Here is a 17,689-nt window from a genome sequence, read left to right as displayed (position 1 = left end):
AAGTGAGAAGAACCGAGGCTCGGGGTGGGCCAGTGGGGAGTGACTTAGGCCCGCTCCTTCCTCCACTGTTGGTGCTGGTGGTGGGGATTGGCAGGAGACATTTTGGCTGAGGGATCTGGGTGCCCGGAGCTGGGAAGACGGAAAAGGGGGCTCGGTGGCGGTCAGCCCGGTGGGGAGGTGAAGAGAGGGGAGGGAATTGGATTCGCTAGTCCCTCCTCACGGAGCTCTGCCCCCTGAGGCTTCTGCTGTATGGAGGAGTGAGGGCAGAGGTCATGCCCCTGGGTCCAAGGCGGTGGGAGAGAGAGAATAAGAGAGAGACAGAGACAGAGACGGAGAGAGAGAAACAGAAAGATAGAGACAGAGAGAGAGAGAGACAGAATGAAAGAGAGCGAGAGAGAATGAAAGAAAGAGAATGAGAGAGAAGCAGAGACAGAGAGAATGAGAGAGAAAGAAAGAGAGAAACAGAGCGAGCGAGCGAGGGGAGAGAGAGAAGAGAGAGAGCGAGAGAGAGCGCTCAGCTCAGCTCTGGGGGCCTCGAGGGGTGGGGAAGGTGGAGGAAGGAAGGAGGGAGGGAGTGGGGGGAGCCGGCCGGCGAAGGGGCGGAGTTGGGACCCGCAGTGCCCGCCCGCCCGCCCGCCCGCCGGTCGCTTTGGCTGCTGCTCGGGCGGCCGAAGCTCTCGGCTCCCGGACCGGAGGCGCGCAGGCGGACGGGCAGGCGGGCAGGCGGCTGCGGCGCTGCTGCTGCGCGGCCGGCCGAGGGCTCGGACAGCGGGGCTGTCCCTGCTCTCTCCTGCAGACGCCGGGCGCTGCGGCGCGCCCGGGCCCTCCCTGCTCCCGAGGCGGCTGCGGCTGCGGCAGTGGAGGCTCCCGGCTCCCGGCCCTCGGATCCCAGCTCCCGGCGTAGCCGCCCACCCCGGCGGGCCCCGGCGAACCAGGAGCCCGGGGGCGACCCGCTCGGGGCTTGCGTGCGCCCCCGAGTCATGGAGAGGGGCCGGTAAGGGGCGCACGGAGGCGCAGGAGGAGGAGGGGCCGAGGAGGAGGAGGAGGAAGACGAGAGATCTGAGAGGAGGAGAGCCCGAGGAAGAGGAGGAGGAAGAGAGATTCGAGAAGAGGAGGAGGAGGAGGCTGAGAGGGCCGAGGGCGGAGGATGCCGCCGCTGCCGCCGCCGGCGCCCGCGGACTCGGACGGAGCCTGAGCCCGAGCGGGATGGAGCCCGCGCTGGGCGCTGCAGCGGCTCCCGGCGCAGCCCAGACCAGGTACTGGACCGATCGGGCAGGGGCGGGGATGAGGGATCCCACGGGGCGCCCCCAGGCTGTCCGCGGAGTTCCCTTCCTTCCCCGCGCCCACCCTGGGCCACCAGGGCGGTGGCGTGTGCTGGGGGGGGGGGCGGCTCTAAGCTGGGGACCCGGGTCCCGGCAGCCCCGGAGACGACCCGAGAGAGGGCTGATCGGGGACCGGGGCGGGGGAGGCAGGCGGAGTCTCGCGGGGGAGGGCTCGGGGGACTTTGCCAACACGAGCGCTCCCCCTCCAGGTTCCCGGGAGCTGGGGGCGCCGGGGCCGCAGCCGGGGGGTGCTCCGACGGGCTGGGGCGCCTCTGATCGCCTCCATCCCCCGCCACACACCGACTTAAGAAGGAAAAGCAAACTTGTCCATTTAAGTTCCCTTAAACGAGGTCCCCCGCCTTCCTCCCCTGGCGTTGCCCGGAACGGGCTCAGGACCAGTTGAGCCGGGGCTTGGCCGACTCCCTGCCCGTCTCCCCTCCCACCCCCACCCACTGGGGGCTGCTTGGCGTCCTCCGGGGCCGACTCCCGGCCCCCTTACCTGGTTCGGGGGCAGGGCTGCGCGCCCGGTCGGGGTCAGATTTTCGGGCTGACCGGCACGAGGCAGGGGGGACAGAGTCGGAGGGGAAAGCGCCCGGAGCCCCGGGCCTGCTTCCCTCCCCCGGGGGCTGTGCCGTCACTTTCTCCTCCAGGCTCTGGGGCTAGAACCCAAGGGGTCATTCCCGTCCGGAGGGGAGGGGAGGCCCCTGCCGGGGGAACGAGGGCTCGCTGCCCGGGGAGTGGGGAAGGAGCAGGAGCTCGGTTTTCTGGCTGGACTTCAGGGCGCCCCGCGCTGTGTGTCCCCCACTTCCCTCTCCCAGCCTCTGCCCTCATCTGTGTTCTCAGCCCCGCTCAGCTGTGGCGAATAGAGGGAGGCTCGCGAAGCCAGCCCTTTGGAACGGAGACCCTGGGGATCCGTGACTTGGGGCACCCCCTCATCCCTGACCCCCCAATAATAGGATCTAGCATTGGGCTGGGAGACGGGGAGGGGCTTTTTGCAGGGACTGTGCCCGTGGGGCGGGTGGGGGATTAGTCCCAGGGAGAAACGCTGGCTCCCAGAGCTTTCCAGGGTGGGTGCTGAAGATGGATCCTGGCTGAGGAGGAACCAGGAGGAGCGGAGAGGCTTCTGGGGCTTGGGAGTGAGGGGCAGTTAGGCTGGAGAGAGCCTGGGGGGAGCCGACCCTCTCCGCCTGCCCTCTACTTTGTCTTTGGGAGTGAATGAGGATGGGGAGGGGGCCGCTCCCCGGCACAGGCTCCTAGGGATGCTATTTCAAATGGTTCCTGGAGGCTTCGGGGAATCGGGCCCACTGACAGGAGAGGAGTTTCCACCCCAGCCCCATCTCTGGTCATGCAAGGGCAGGGGGAGGGAAGGAAGGGTTTTGGGGGGCCTTTAGGGGTTGGGAGAGGGGACAGCCATCTGCTGCCCGTGTCTGATTGCGGGCTCTCCTCCTTTCCTTCCCCTTCTGGCTAGTGACGATCTCTAGGGAGAGGGCAGGTCTTGAGGTGGGGGAAGAAGAGAGAGGGACAATGGGGGGCTGCCGATTCGGCCCCTGCCATTAGCATGTCCCCCTTTCCCCGGGTCCCCCTACGACCCTCCTCTGCAGCTTCCTGGATCCACAGCACAAACATTTGCTTTCTAAAATCCGAATTTCCCTCTCTCCGAAGCAGGGCTGTCTTCTGGGGAAGCTTCCTCCTCCTCGTCCCTCAGTTCCCTGTCTCCTTGCAGCTGCTCCCCGAGCCCAGACCCCCCCCCCACCTGCTGGCCTCCCCGGGGTCGCCTCTGGGAAAAGCGGCCTCCAGGAGACACCCCCGCGGGGCAGTGCCAGCTGTGGCCAGGGGGAGGGCGCGGGCAGCCCAGGCCGCCCGGGGTGGACGGAGCTGGAGCCAAAGTTGGGCAGGTGTGGCCCCCGGGGAACGGCGTCTGTGGGGCCGGGCCCCAGGCACAGGTCTGTCTCAGAGGGCCCTCGAGGCGCTCCCGGTGGGGCCTCCCCGCTGCCGGGGTCCGCATCTCCGCGCTTTCCTGCCCCGCCTGTCCCCCTCTCACTGCCCCCAGCTCCCCTCCTCAGGGCCCAGGGCAGCTCTGATATTCACAATCTGGTTCAGAGCAGGTCCCGAAGCCCTTAGTCACTGTATGGTTTCCATGGAAACAGACTTGTTCCCCGTAATCAGTGATGTGGTGGTGAGAAGGGAAATGTATAGTGCGGGAGCCTCCACCAAGTCCGCCCAGGAGCCCGGAGGGGGGCCGGCCCTCTGGGAGCCCCCCGGCGTTTCTGACCCGGGGACCGGCCTTGGCAGAGGGGGCTTTCTGCTGTGGCCTCCGGGGCTCCTGCCTCTGGTGAGATTCTCAGCACCCGGACCACGCGCTGATGTTGGGGATCTGAGAAGCAGGGGGTCCCCCCATCTGCCCAGGCAGCTGAGCCCAAGCCCCCCGCAGGACTCAGAGAAGGGCAGCCTCCGGCCCCGTCCACTCGTCCATCAGTCTCTGTCCGTTCAGCTGGCAGATATGCGCCGAGCCCCAGCCGGGCCTGCTCCTGGTTCCCTCCCCTCCCTCGGGGGCCACACGGGCCCCTTTCTCTGGCCGGACCGCTGAGGGAGGCCGGTGGCCTTTGCCCTTCGTCCTGGTGCTGGGTGGGGGAGAATGCGAGCCAGCAAGCCCCTGGCTTTGGGCCCCGGGAGCCCCCGTCCCGCGGAAGGGAGCCGAGAGTGCTCTGTTCTGCACACAGATGGTGCTCCCTACAAGGGGACCCCCGCCCCCGCAGCTCACCTGTGAGGAGCCAGCATTTCGGGTCCCACCCCTCGTTCTGTTTGCTGCCTGTTGGAGCGGGAAGCTGAAGCATCGCAGTGGAGAGTGGGTCTGGGAGAGACCTTTGATGTCATTTAGTCCAATACACCCATTTTAAAGATGAGGAGCCTGAGTCTTAGAGGAGTAACTTCCCCAAAAGCAGGCATGATTTGCACTCAGGTCTCTGCCCCTACGCCTGTTACTTCCCACTTTCCCAGAAGTCTGAGGTACCTCTGGCCAACTCCCAAAGTATCCACCACAGAAGGACTCACTGTTACCTTTACTCTGGGATCGCCCCAAGTCGGGCCAGAACCAGGCCTTGGGTCTGAAACAGACCGATGTTCGTGCTGGGCTCCCGCCTGCTTCCTTTCATCCCCACTCTGCCCATGGCTTCCCCTGGCAGTGCCCGAGGGGAGGTGATCGTTGGCTCCCGCTGGCTTTTTCACACCCTCCCCAGGGCTCCCAGGCCCCTCTCTCAGGACCCCCAGAAGCTTCCAGGTTCCTTAGCACTGAAATCACTCCTGGCTGGGGCGCTGGGCCGGCTGCCGCCTGGCTCCCTCTCCCTCCATCCCATCCTTCTCCGTCGGGGGCCAGGTGCCCCAGCGCCCTCCCGAGAGTCCCTTCTTTTGGGCTTCCTGTCTGCTCCCGGGAACCATGCTGTTCATGGTTCAGCGTAAGCCCCGGGCTCGGCGGCATCGGGGCCCGGGGCCTCTCCCTGCCCCCCCTGCTCCTCATTCTTCCTGCGCTCCCAGGCAGTGCTGGGGGCACCTCAGAGGGGAGGGGCGCTGATTGGCACCTCCCCTCCCCCAATCCCCTTTTGCTTTGCCAGAGCTCTCACCTTGGCTCCCTGCTGCCCTGAACGGGGCCTGGCACCCTCCCTTTAGCGGACAGACCCGGGAGCCGAGAAGGTTGACAGAACTCCCCGGGCACCCCCGAGAAAGCTGGCGGAGCTCCCTGGGCACCCCGGCTGCTCCCTCCCAACTTAATGTCCTCTGCAAATTTCATTATAGGCTGTTTACTCCCGTTCTCAGGAGCATTGATGAAGAGCAGTGACCTAAGACCTGCCCCATCCCCCCTGCACTTTCCTCTCCAATCTGTGTGCTCCTCCCCCTCCCCCCTCTCCCTCTGACCCCTTTCCTTCCTCCTCCTCCTCCTCTTCCTCCTCCCCCTCCCCCCTTTCCCACCTCATAAGCTTCGGCTCTCGGCCTCCACCGACGAGTGCTTGGGGCCCAGCCTGTTTGAATTAATTTGGTGAGATTACACGAGGCACGGTATCAAATGCTTTGCTAAAAAATCAAGATATATTACCCCGCTTGCGTTTCCTTCATCTACCAGGCTTGTAATTCTATCAGGAAAGCTATCGAGTTTGTCAGGCGTGATTTCTCCCTCCCAGAGCCCCACAGGACGCTCCGACTACAGCCTTCCTTTCTTCTCCAAGTGCTGGGAGAATCTCCCTTTGTGCTTGTTCCTGATTAGCGAGGGAAGGGGCCCAGGATGGTGGAGCTGGCCTGGGGTGATGGAGCCGGTCCAGGGTGATGGAGCTGGCCTGAGATGGTGGAGCTGGCCCAGGGTGGGGGAGCTGGCGAAGGATGGAGAAGTCGGCCTAGATGGTGGAGCCGGCCTGGGGTGATGGAGTCAGCCTGGGATGGTGGAGCTGGGGAAGGATGATGGAGTCGCCCGGTGGCAGAGCTGGCCTGTGGTGGTGGAGCCAGCCCGGCTTTTCCCTCTACTAAGAGGGCCACATTTTTTGGTAAAAGATGGAGGTTGTGTTTAGAAGGACCAACCACATCAAGAAAGGTCTTTCTAGTGGATGAGATCTGGAGGGAGGAGAGAGAGCAAAGATGTAGTCCCTATCATAAGGAGTTTATAACTTAGGCGAATAAAAAATTGGAGAACATTCATCCACTCACTCACTCATTCATTCATTAATTCATTCACTCATTCACTCATTCTTTCATGTACTCATTCACTCATTCATTGATTCACTCACTTATTCATTCATTCATTCTTTCACTCATTCCTTCTGTGTCCATTAAACACCTGCTCCATGCTAGCCCTGCAGACAGAAATACCAGAATGAACCGGATCTGCTTTTGAGGACTTTTGCCTTCTTTCAGTGGGACTGATGAAGAATAGCTTGACCTAGAAAGCAAGGGGGCTGCTCTAAGAGATCGGAAGCCCTGAGTTCAAGGTTTACTTTGATGCGAACTGGCTGTGTGACCCTGTTAACCTCCCAGTGCCCTAAACAGCTTTCTAAGATTAATAAATTATAATTTCCATTCCCGCAAGGAGTTTCCATGTGGGGAATTCTCTACATGTGTGCACAGTGTCAGTGCGCTGGACTTGGGGGTCGGGAATCCAAATTTGAATTTTGAATGTACTTGACCTCAGTTTGGACTTCAGTCCCCCTTTGTAAAATCAGACCAGAAGACCTCTAAGGTCCCTCTCAGTTCTGGCCCTCTGACCCCAGGAAGTAAATCTCAAGCAGGGCGGCAGGCTGCAGTTATTAAGTGCTTATTCTACATTAAGTGTTGGGGTGACAAGTATACCAAAGAGAAAGAACCCCGGTTCTTAGGAAGCTTAATTTCAGCTGAGGGGAAACATCGGGCAGAAAGGAGAGGGAAAGTAGGCAGGGGCTGGTGGGGGGAAGGTGAACCAGCGTTTGCTTCTTAATGGTTGGAGGAAAGCGGGCCCCCTACATGAGGGGTGAGCTTCCCATTACCCCCTCTTGCTTCTGCCCTGTGTTTTATAGCTTTCAGGGCGAATGAAGAAGTAAAACGCTGGTTCCCGGGTGCCTGGATGCGCCCGCAGTCACGGCTCACCCTCTGGCCGGTTTTCACGGCTTATGAAGCCCTTACTTTCCCATGTGAGGCAGACAGTGTTACTTCTGTGTCCCAGAGGAGCGAGTTCACAACTGAGGCCCTTAGGCTCCAGCCAGGGTCCTTCCCACTGCACGGTGCGGCCGGGAGGCTGGGAGATGAGGGCCGGGAGGCCTGGTGGTCAGAGAGGCTGGGAGATGAGGGCCGGGAGGCCTGGCGGTCAGGGAGGCTGGGAGATGAGGGCCGGGAGGCCTGGCGGTCAGGGAGGCTGGGTGGTCAGGGCCAGGAGGCCTGGCGGTCAGCCTGGCAGTCAGGGCCAGGAGGCCTGGCGGTCAGGGAGGCTGGACGGTCAGGACTGGGCCCTGCGGCCAGTGTCTGGGAGGATTGGGCTGGGCCAGCTGGTGGGGAGAGCGCCTGGCTTCTGTTTGTGGCGCGCTGTGGGTGCGGGGAGACGACCAGCCTCGGGACTCTGGGAGAAGTATTAGAGCGTCTCCTCCGGGTTCCTCTCCCGCCTGAGATTTTGGCAGGTCCCCGTCCTTCCGAAGGCCTGTAGTTCCAAGGACTCCAGCCCTCTGAATCCTTAGCTCCTTTCTGGCCTAGCTCAGGGGTAGGTCTGAGTTCAAATCCTGTTGCAGACATTTCCGTGCTTTCTGGCTTCCAGTTGCAATCCAACAATTCAAAAACTCTTATTAAGTTCCTACTGTATGCACAGCCTAAACTAGGTGTGGCTTCCCTGGATTGTCGCCCCAGCCCACGTGAGGTTGTGCTTCTATTTAAATGTTCTATATTGCAATCCCCCCCCCCCCTCCCCCCGAAGAATGTGAGCACTTGAGGGCAGACTTGACTTTTGTTTCTGTGTCAGAGCCTCAGGCTCGGTATAACATGGTATAACTCGGAATGACTCGGAATCTCCATTTACGTCCCGACACTCTGGGCCCAGGCTCTGAAGCCTCGGAGCCTGGAGGGGCCCAAACGGGCTGTGGGGGCAAAACTCCTCGGGTTCCAGTCCAGCCTGTTCAAGATGGCCGACCCCGACGGCCGCTCACGTTCCACAGGGACTTAGGGATTCCGCCGTAATCAGCCCCGAAAATGTGGGGTGCAAATGGGGGGGCGAGGGGGACCACACGGCTGGGCGAGGGTCTCCCCAATTGTGTGTGTGTGAGAACAGGTGCTTGCCTGTGTGTGTACATGTTGTGTGTTTGGTGTATGTTTGTGTGTGCATGTGTATGTGTGTAGGTGTGTGTTTATGGGGGCGGGGACCAGGATCAGGGGTGGAGGGTCATCGCCTAGTCTGCCCCCCATTCCCCGGCTTTCTCTGCCCCTTCTCCTTGCTGATGTACACCCCCGGACACCAGCCCATCTGACCTGGAGCCAGGGGACAAATAAGGTGTCAGGGCCCTGAAGTAAGGACGAGGGGCAGCCGATCTCCCCCCAAAAGGTCTGGACCGCTTCACCCTTGGCAAAGCCAGGATGTGGGCCTTCCAGGGCCCGCCTCTGTCCTGGCTCCCGGCCAGCAGACACGCGGGGGGCCAGCTGTCCCCTAAGTCAGGGAGCAGGGCCGGGACCCCCGGGCTTCTGGCGCTCTTCGAGAATGGCTTTCTCAACTCCAGATTTCTCCCTTAATCTTGGGATCTCCCCCAGAACCTCATCCAGGGCCCCTCCCAGCTCCTGTTTTCCTAGGCTCCCCTCACAACAGCCCTGGAGCAGGGAGGGTCAGACAGGCACCCTTGGCTCCATTTCACAGATGTGGAAATCAACCACTGGAGCCTTTCGGCCAAAATCTTCATTTTAAGACGCGCTTAAGAAAGCCTGAAAGATTTAGTATCCGACAAGGGAACATTTTTACAAAGAAAATTGGTCTTGAAGGTGAAGGGCCTGCGTGGAAGCCTCCTCGGGAGCTCTGTGGTGGCCCAGCCGAGACTTGGGACCGGAAGCTTCTATTCGGGTCCCTGGGGCAGCAGGACCCCCGGGGGCGGCGGAGGGACACCAGTCTGAGCACCTTCCTCCGGGGCTAGAGAAAACCCTGCCTGCATTTCGTGCCTGTGAGCCCCACGCTCGGAGGGACGCTCCGGGCCTTGTGGGGAACCACATGGACTACCTTCTGATGTTTCCAGGGAAAAGGCGAGGGGGCGGGGAGGGGGGGCGAGGGATTATTAGCCAGCACTCCCCAGGAGTGGTCCCCCCAGTGGGGGAAAGTGCAGAGCTGGGACTTGGAGCCTCCCGTCCATCCTCCCCACTGTCCTCCCTCAGGGAGCAAATCCAGTGGAGGCTGAGCCAGTGAGAGGGGTGTGGGAGGGAGGGCCCCCATCCCACGGGCGGCCGTCTCTGCCCCAGGGGCAGAACCCGGAGCGTGCTGGGGGGCCGGGGAGAGCGGGCCGGGCCGGGCCGAGTGAACAGCTCCCTCGCCAGGCAGGGCCGCCCCCGTCTCTGCCCCTGGAAGTTTCCACAGAGTTTAGAGGAAAGTTTCCTTTCTCCGAGGGGCACAGAAGCCATTTGTGTTTATGGAAAGGGCGGGGCCGCAGGTGAAAAGTCCTGGCCCTGAGCAGCGAACTGGGCTGACTGGGCCCGCCAGCTCGGAACCCTTAGCAGGGGGGGAGGGGAGGCGTGGACCTTGGAGCCGGGTCGCGGGCAAAGGCAAAATGAGCCCATTTCCTTCCGGGGGGCTGTGTTGCAACAGCGGAAAAAAACCCGGGGGTGCATCCCCCAAAACGGCAGGACAGGGAATCGGTAGGGCCAGAGGCTGCAGTTTCCCACGCGGCCACTAGTGGGCGGAAGAAAGACTAAGCGTGTATAAGTGGGGGGGGCCCAGGGAGAACGGACGCAAACAGCCCGCGGACCCCACCTGGAGCCAAGGGGGCGGGGAGGGGGTCCGGGAGGGCCCGAGGCCGTGCCCCGGGGTCATGGCGCTTCTGTGGAAGCAGACCCTGGCTTTCAAAGCCCTTCCCCGAGCCGTCCCGGGGCGGATCCCAGGTCCCTGGGCTGGCCCTGGGGGAGCTGAAATCTCCCAACTTTCTACGTGCAATGAACGAACGAGTGAAAAAGCGCTTCATGAAGCGCCCAATCTGTGCCGGAAATGATCTGTGCTAAGTGCTGGGGCGGAAAACGAGACAATTCCTGCCCTTCCCCCCCATAGCATCCCCCCAGTTACTTGTTAATAGTTTTCAACGTCCCGCCTGGGAGACCTTGAGTTGCAGTTTTGTCTTCCTCCTCCCTCCCTAAGACAACGGGTAACCCGATGTAGGCTACGCATGTGCAGCCACGTTTCCAGATTAGTCCTATTGGGAAAGAAACAGCAGAAAGGGGGACCGGTCACGTGAAGGGAAAAAAAATAAGGGGAAATAACGTGCTCCTGGGGGCATTCAGACTCCATGGCTCTTTCCCGGGATGTGGACGGCCCTTCTCATCACGACAGCTCCTGCCTTTAAGGAAAGACATAAAGGAAAAGTTGGTTGCAAGGAAAAGGCCAAGATCTCGCGTTCTTCTTGGTCCGTCGATGGCGCTCATGGGAAGGCCCTGCCCTCAGGGCTCGGGGGGCACAGCCTGTGTCCCCGCTGCCCGGGCTGGAGGGCAGAGGTGGGATCGGGGGATCTGCTCAGAGGGCACTGAACAACTTCCCTGGCGGATTTAGAGCAGGAGGGAATCTTACGCTTCATTATTTCTACCCTGGGACAATGGGCTTGTTTTGTTTTTTAATATTTTGATAATTGTGTTCCAGTATAATTGGTTTCTCTTGTAGTCATATGTATTTGATTTTATGCATTTAAATCTATATAGTGCATTTATACTTGTGTTCAAAAAATCGATTGCTCAAGTCCTTGGGCTTCAGTTTCCCTCCCAGTAAAACATGAAAGGTTGGTCTGGATGACCTCTCAGATTCCTGGTGATTTTAAATCAGATAAACTGTTCATTCCCCCCAATCAATCTTCCCTCTCCTTCTTCCCTGTATTCACCAGACTGCCCAAGGGGAGGCCGAGAACCCCTAAGCTAGTCCAACTCTTACTGGTGAAGCATTTAGGCCAGAGAGGTTCAGCTGCAGCCACCATCAGGAGACCTTAATCCAGCCTCCAGGACACTCGGTTTCCAGGAAGATCCTCGCCAAGCCCCGATTGGGAGGAGGGGGAGCCTATGGGATTTTAAAAGCAGGCTGTCTCTTCCCATCACCCCTGATTTCCTAGGGTCACCCCATCTCTATGGACAGAACCGTGAAAGGAGGCTCTTGGAACCGAGGGCTGGAGACTCTACATCCTTGTTCTCAGACACGGGACTGGCAAGGATCAAAAAACAGGTGTAGGAGGTGTGAGGCAGTGGGACAGGGAGATTATGTCATAAAGGAGGGTTTCAAGAGTTTAACACAGTAGAGGTAGAACTGTTAGGCCAGTAGTGATTTCCAACCTGTCCCTCCCACGGGTGGCTGAGGTCCAGTGAACACGGTGGTTCTGAATTCAAATTCTGCCTCTGACACTCTTGGTGTGATACTGAGTAAGGCACTTCCCTCAGTTTCCTCTTCTGTAAAATGGGGATGGGAAAACTTTGACTCCTTAAACTGTTGTGTCATTGTAAGGAAGGCACCTTATAAACCTGAAAAACATGCAGAAATGTGAGTTATTGGTGTTCTAGGTAAGAGAAAATAGTTATTTATAAAAATAATTAGAATTCATCAACTACCAAAAATCACCTAACCAGTCCTCAAGAATGCTCCAGAAGGAAAAACACAACCAACCCAGGAAATGTATGTTGTTTCTTTTCACTGGATTTGAGAACCCGTGAGCTTTCTTTGAGTTTTTTCCACAGCAGATTTTAAAACTACACTCTGTGATCAGACACTGGGCTTCGTGCTGTTCCTTGTACAAGACACTCCATCTTCAGACTCCTTCTGGTGGTTTTCCTGTCCGAAGCTCTCTCCTTCCATTCCCTACCTCTTGGCCTCCCTGGCTTCCTCTGGGTCTCAGCTTAAATCCCGCCCTCTCCAAGAAGCTCTTCCGGATCCCCACCAATGCTCATGCCTTCTCTCTGTTGCTTCTCTCCAGTTTAGCCCGTGTATCTTGTTTGTCCATAGTTGTTTGCATGTTGGCAAGCTACCCCTTGGCTGACTTGTTCTAAGCCCATTTTCCTTCCTGCTGATTTCAGTTAAAAGGCTTCCAGCTACATGGGACAACTTAGCAAGTTGGCTTTGTTAATTCCCCTGTGGGGGACTGACAACAACATATATTATATAAAAATTCAGTTCAAGTCAACACGAGCCCTATCTAGTAGATGGTGAGCTTCTGAGAGAAGAGAGCGCCTTTTGTCCCTTTTTGTATCCCCAATACTTGGCACTGGGTATTGGTAAATATTCCTTGACACAGTTACTACTTTTTGGAAGGTATGGCCCTATAAGGATACAACATAACATATAAGTAACTACCAGGAAGTGTGAGGAGGTAGAACATATGAACAACTGGGAGACGCAGGGAATTATTATCAAGATGGTGGCACTTGAACCAAGGCTTCAAGGAAAAGAAGGATTTTGAGAGGCTGAGGTGAGGGGCGAGCGCTTTCAAATATAATTTGTGTGAACACAGGGAGAAAGGAGACAGAGTATTGATTTGGGGGAATGGGTAATTTATCTATGATTCAGAGTCACCAGGAGTCTGAGATTTTACTTTCATTTTACTTGGAAGGAAACTGAGGCTCAAGTACTTGGGCAATTGGTTTTTTGAACCCAAGTACAGAACTTTACATTTCATTCTTTTAAATTTCATCTTGTTAGATTTGGCTGAATCAGAATCCTGGCTCTTCCTCTTGATATTTGTGTAATTGACTTCAGGTAAATCATCTTAACTCTTTGGGACTCGGTTTCACAGGATAATAGATGTCTTGGAAAGGATGATTTTTCAGATGAGAAAATGGACACTTAAGAGAGGCTAGCTGATGACTCTTCAGCTTAATAAGTGTCTGAGACAGTATTTCTGATTTCAGGTCCAGGGCTTTAACCACTGAATATCGTCATGATGATAATGATAATAATATTTAGGGTCCACCAATAAAAAGGTGGGATAAGAAAAATAATTCTTTTATTTAATATTTACAGAGAGTGTTCAGAGGCAGTTAGTACAAGTATTATCTTCTTATTGTTGAGAAAACTGAGGCTTTATAGAGTGACAGAACCAGCAAAGGGTCAAAGCTAGAGTTATGAATCTGTGGATTCCCAGATTCTGTGGGATACCCAGTGCCCCATCCCGATTCCAGGTAAAATCACAGTAAAAACATCAAGGGGCAAAGGACTCAAAGCTATTGTTGGTGGACACAGAACCATCCTAATGACAAGTTTCTTGATGTGTCCTAAAAATGGGCTGCCTTGGAATATAAGTTGTAGCCCTAACATTAGTTCTTTGAAGGGAAAAATAGTTGTGGGTTTGGGGTTTTTCTTTTGGGGAAAGATTTTATTTATTTATTTGTTCGTTCATTCATTCATTCATTTATTTTCGGTCCAAGACCAACGATTTCATTGGTATAGGGAATTCCTGGTAGGGAAACTTCCTTGATTAATGTAGATAATTCTGCAATGGGACAAGTCACTTAACCTCCATCTGCCTCAGTTTCATTAATTGTAGAATGGGGACAATAAAAGTCCTTGTAGGGTGGTTGTGAGGACCGAATGAGATAGTATTTATAAAGCACTTCTATAAATACCAGCTGTTACTGTTATTTTCTTCTAACTTCTCCTCTCTGTAGTCAGTCTTAGGACCAGATGCTTTTCCGTTATTTTCTTTCTATTGTGCAGGTGGATAAAGTGATTGCTTTGGGTAATGGGAAAAAGGCATTATTATTACTATTATTGTTATTACTAATCTCATTCTCATCTTTTTCAATAGAATTCAGATAGAGAAAGTCTTTGGACAAGTCACCCTCTCGCTATTGTTCATTTCCATTTAATATTCTATAGACTATCTCACGGGCAGATAAAATGACTGCTTTTTGTAATCGAATAAAAATTATGATGGTGATTATTATGAATAACAACAATAAGCGCTGCCGTCTTCCTCTCTCTCCTCCCCCCCCCCGTGTCTCAGCAGGGCAGCGGCATGGACTTAAGCGGCCCCTGACTGAGCCTGGAGACCCTGGTAGCAGAAGGAGGTTCCCGAGGGGGCACCCGTGGGCGCCTGCTTCCCAGTAGCCCCCCTGGTAAGTGTCGGGGGAGGTGGTGCTGGTGCCGGGGTGGCCCTTGTCCTTCTCGGGACTTCAGCAGCCTCTGGCCCCCTCCCCTCAGGATGTGGGAGCTTATCTCGGAGGTTCCGATCCCTGGCCCCACACCACCTTTCCCGTTTCCTTTTCCTGCCCGGCAATGGGAGCTTTGGGACCAGCGCCAAAGGGAACCCTGTGCAAAAAAACCGATGGGGCATTTCTTCCTATCGCCCCTTTTCTACTTTTCCTGCTTATTTTAGTTGCTAAAATGCTCAGGGTCCTAGGGCCAGTCCCCTGGTGTGCACAACCTCACACCGCTACTAGGTTCCCAGGGAGAGCAGGGATTCATTTCCAGAGCACCAGGGATGAGACTGGAACTCTGGCCCGGCGCCCAAATCCAGCGTTCTCTCCCCGCAGGAAGGTTACTCTTTTGGAAGGGACTGGGAGTCTAAGCTTCTGTGTTACAGATGGGGAACCGAGGCAGAGAATGCGGCCCTTTCCCACACTGTCAGGCTCGGCTCGGAGCCCCTGAGCTCCCGGGATTCCGGGGAGAGGAGGGGGGATGCGGGGAGGGCGCTCCGGGAGCTGAGACCCGCAGCAAGGGGGCCAGAAGGCGCTCCCGCCCTGACCCTGCCCTGTGTCCCCAGATCCCGAGCCGCGGAGCCGCGTCCCCATGAAGGAGTCCAGTCATGCAATGCTCCTGGAAGGCTGTCCTCCTCCTCGCCTTGGCCTCCATCGCTATCCAGTACACGGCCATCCGCACCTTCACCGCCCGCTCCTTCCACAGCTGCCCGGCCGCCAGCCCCGCGAACTGTAGCCCGGGCCCCGGGGAGGCCGAGCTGGCCGAGCGGCTGTGCGAGGAGGGCCCCACGCTGGGCTACAACCTGTCCCGGAAGACGCACATCCTCATCCTGGCCACCACGCGCAGCGGCTCGTCCTTCGTGGGCCAGCTCTTCAACCAGCACCTGGACTTCTTCTACCTGTTCGAGCCCCTCTACCACGTGCAGTACACGCTGCTGCCGCGCTTCCCGCAGGGCAAGAGCCCGGCCGACCGGCGCGTGATGCTGGGCGCCAGCCGCGACCTGCTGCGCAGCCTCTACGACTGCGACCTCTACTTCCTGGAGAACTACATCAAGCCGCCGCCCGTGAACCACACCACGGACAGGATCTTCCGGCGCGGGGCCAGCAAGGCCCTCTGCTCGCCGCCCGTGTGCGAGGCCCAGGGCGCCGCCGACCTGGCGCTCGAGGAGGGGGACTGCGTGCGCAAGTGCGGCCTCCTCAACCTGACGCTGGCGGCCGAGGCCTGCCGCGAGCGCAGCCACGTGGCCATCAAGACCGTGCGCGTGCCCGAGGTCAACGACCTGCGGGCGCTGGTGGAGGATCCGCGGCTCAACCTCAAGGTCATCCAGCTGGTCCGGGACCCGCGCGGCATCCTGGCGTCCCGCAGCGAGACCTTCCGGGACACGTACCGGCTGTGGCGGATCTGGGACGGCACCGGGCGCAAGCCCTACAACCTGGACGTGAGCCAGCTGACCACGGTGTGCGAGGACTTCTGGAACTCCGTGTCCACGGGCCTCACGCGGCCGGCCTGGCTCAAGGGCAAGTACATGCTGGTGCGGTACGAGGACCTGGCCCGGAACCCCATGAAGAAGACGGAGGAGATCTACGGCTTCCTGGGCATCCCCCTGGACAGCCACGTGGAGCGCTGGATCCACAACAACACGCGCGGGGACCGCTCGTCCTCCAAGCACAAGTACGGCACGCTCCGGAACTCGGCGGCCACGGCCGAGAAGTGGCGCTTCCGGCTCTCGTACGACATCGTGGCTTTCACGCAGAACGCCTGCCAGCAGGTGCTGGCCCAGCTGGGCTACAAGGTGGCCGCCTCGGAGCAGGAGCTCAAGAACCTGTCCGTCAGCCTGGTGGAGGAGCGCGCTTTCCAGCCCTTCTTGTGACGGGCCGGGACCAGGGCGGGGGGCGGGGCGGGGGCTCGGACCCGGAGGACCCTTCTTAACTGTTGCCTTATCCCCTCTCCCTCCCCGGACCCCGTCTTCGTGCCCTCCCTCCCCCCGCCCCTGCTCTTTTCTCTTTGAAATTGCACTACGTCCTGGACGGACGTCACTAGGGAATGGAGGGGGATGAGGGGGGGGAGGCGCCCCCAGCCCACGGAAGCCAGGGCTCTCTGTGGATGGTGACCAATGTTTACAAATCCCCGCCCCGCCCACAGTCACACACGCTCACTCACCCACCTGCCGGAGACGGGCGGGACACAACTGTCGAGTTTCCCCGACGGAAGGGACCCGGGGTTATTGTACTTTTTGCACTTTTCCAAGGTAAGAGATTAAAAAGAAAAAGACCTTCTCGAATTCATGAATGGTGTCAATCCCCGCCCGAAGCCACCATTCTCCCGCGTCCCCTCTCCCCGCCTCCACGAGGGCCCCCCCCCCCCAACATCGGCCCCGCCCCCAGCCCCTGGCCATTGCCCAACAGGTTCTTTCTTCTCTGTTTTGTTTTTCCCTGTGAGGTGAATGTGGAGCTCCTTGTGCCCCTCGCCCCCCAGTCTGTTGCAATAATGTCGTTTGTTTGAGTCTTGTTGCCGGGCCTGGTCGCTGATTGGTGTATGAGTCTCTGTTGGCTTTTAGGGGTTCACCTGTGACAATTTTTTGTGCCAAAAAAAAAAAAAAGGAAAAAAAAAAGAAAAATAGTCGGGTTGGTTTGCTAATCAAAGAACGAACTGCTTTCTCTGTGTTTTCTGTAAATAAAAGAGGTCATTGATGCTCATTGTGCCAGAGGCACCCTTCGGGAGGGAAGGGGATGGGGGGGGGCGGGAGACACCCCTTCCTGGGGGTCGAGGTGAGGTTGATGGGCGGGGCGGGAGGGGGGAGAAGGGGGGGCGATGGTACTGTCCCCGCTGCCTGAGAGAAGGAGCCCAGTCTCTGGGACTAAAACCTAGAGGAAAACCCTCCCTGCTCATCCTCAGGTCCCGGGGACTGAGGCATCATGGGACCTGGAGTTAAACAAAATCGTCCAATCCCATCTCATCGTACAAATGAGAAAACAGATTCAGGGAGGGGCCATCACCGGCCTAACATCACCCACGTATTAAGTAACCCCTGGAATTTAAACCTGGGGGTCTCTGCCACCGGTGTCTGAGCCCCGCCTGCAAGCCCAGTTACTGCTTTACCCCTTGTGGGGGGAGACCCATAAGCCCCTGCGGGGACAGCCGATTAGGGCATCTTTCTTGGGCTGACCCTAGGGGCCCAGTCCCCCCTCTCCGCTCCGTGGGTCCCAGAAGTTTCTCTGGCCACAAAGGCATTGGCCAAGTCCCTTAGGAATGGGGAGGAGGAGCAGGAGAATGGCGGCTGGACCGGGACCTCTCCCTTCCGCTAGAACGGAAGCTCCTCAAGCTACGGGGCCTTTCTGGTTTTGCCTCCGCATCCCTGGTCCCCAGCACAGGCCTTGGTGTGTTAATAATAAATAAGGGGTTGGGGGCTTTCCCCGTCACCGCTCCCCTAGCACCCGGAGAACCGCCTCTGCCGTATTCAGGTGGGGCAAAGCTGGTGTGGAGCCCTCTCATAGGCCTGTGGAGGCTCCAGGTTCTCGGAGAA

General features: G+C 58.0%; 2 protein-coding genes across 3 annotated transcripts; one reads left to right on the top strand and one right to left on the bottom strand.

The window, feature by feature from the left end:
• Positions 1 to 514: 514 nt before the first annotated feature.
• Positions 515 to 3,327, bottom strand: LOC127541540 (basic salivary proline-rich protein 1-like). The gene is made up of 5 exons (XM_051966768.1): positions 3,076 to 3,327; positions 2,128 to 2,451; positions 1,776 to 1,981; positions 1,192 to 1,625; positions 515 to 1,059 (listed from the first exon to the last, which is right to left on the bottom strand). The coding sequence occupies exons 1-5, from the start codon at positions 3,325 to 3,327 to the stop codon at positions 515 to 517; spliced, it is 1,761 nt and encodes a 586-aa protein (XP_051822728.1).
• Positions 1,160 to 16,862, top strand: CHST1 (carbohydrate sulfotransferase 1). Of its 2 annotated transcripts, none has more exons than XM_051964692.1 (3): positions 1,160 to 1,256; positions 13,976 to 14,084; positions 14,732 to 16,862. In XM_051964692.1, exon 3 carries the CDS (start codon positions 14,774 to 14,776, stop codon positions 16,034 to 16,036), a length of 1,263 nt encoding a protein of 420 aa, XP_051820652.1. In that variant the 5' UTR covers positions 1,160 to 1,256; positions 13,976 to 14,084; positions 14,732 to 14,773; the 3' UTR covers positions 16,037 to 16,862. The 2 variants fall into 2 exon arrangements, with proteins under 2 accessions (XP_051820652.1, XP_051820651.1); XM_051964691.1 differs by having other exon boundaries at positions 1,162 to 1,256; positions 13,973 to 14,084.
• Positions 16,863 to 17,689: the final 827 nt, after the last annotated feature.

Source organism: Antechinus flavipes, chromosome 6, assembly GCF_016432865.1.
Source record: "Antechinus flavipes isolate AdamAnt ecotype Samford, QLD, Australia chromosome 6, AdamAnt_v2, whole genome shotgun sequence".
Lineage (NCBI taxonomy): Eukaryota > Metazoa > Chordata > Mammalia > Dasyuromorphia > Dasyuridae > Antechinus > Antechinus flavipes.
The sequence above is the reverse complement of the archived record's forward strand: the minus strand, read 5'-3'. Positions and strand labels throughout refer to the sequence as shown.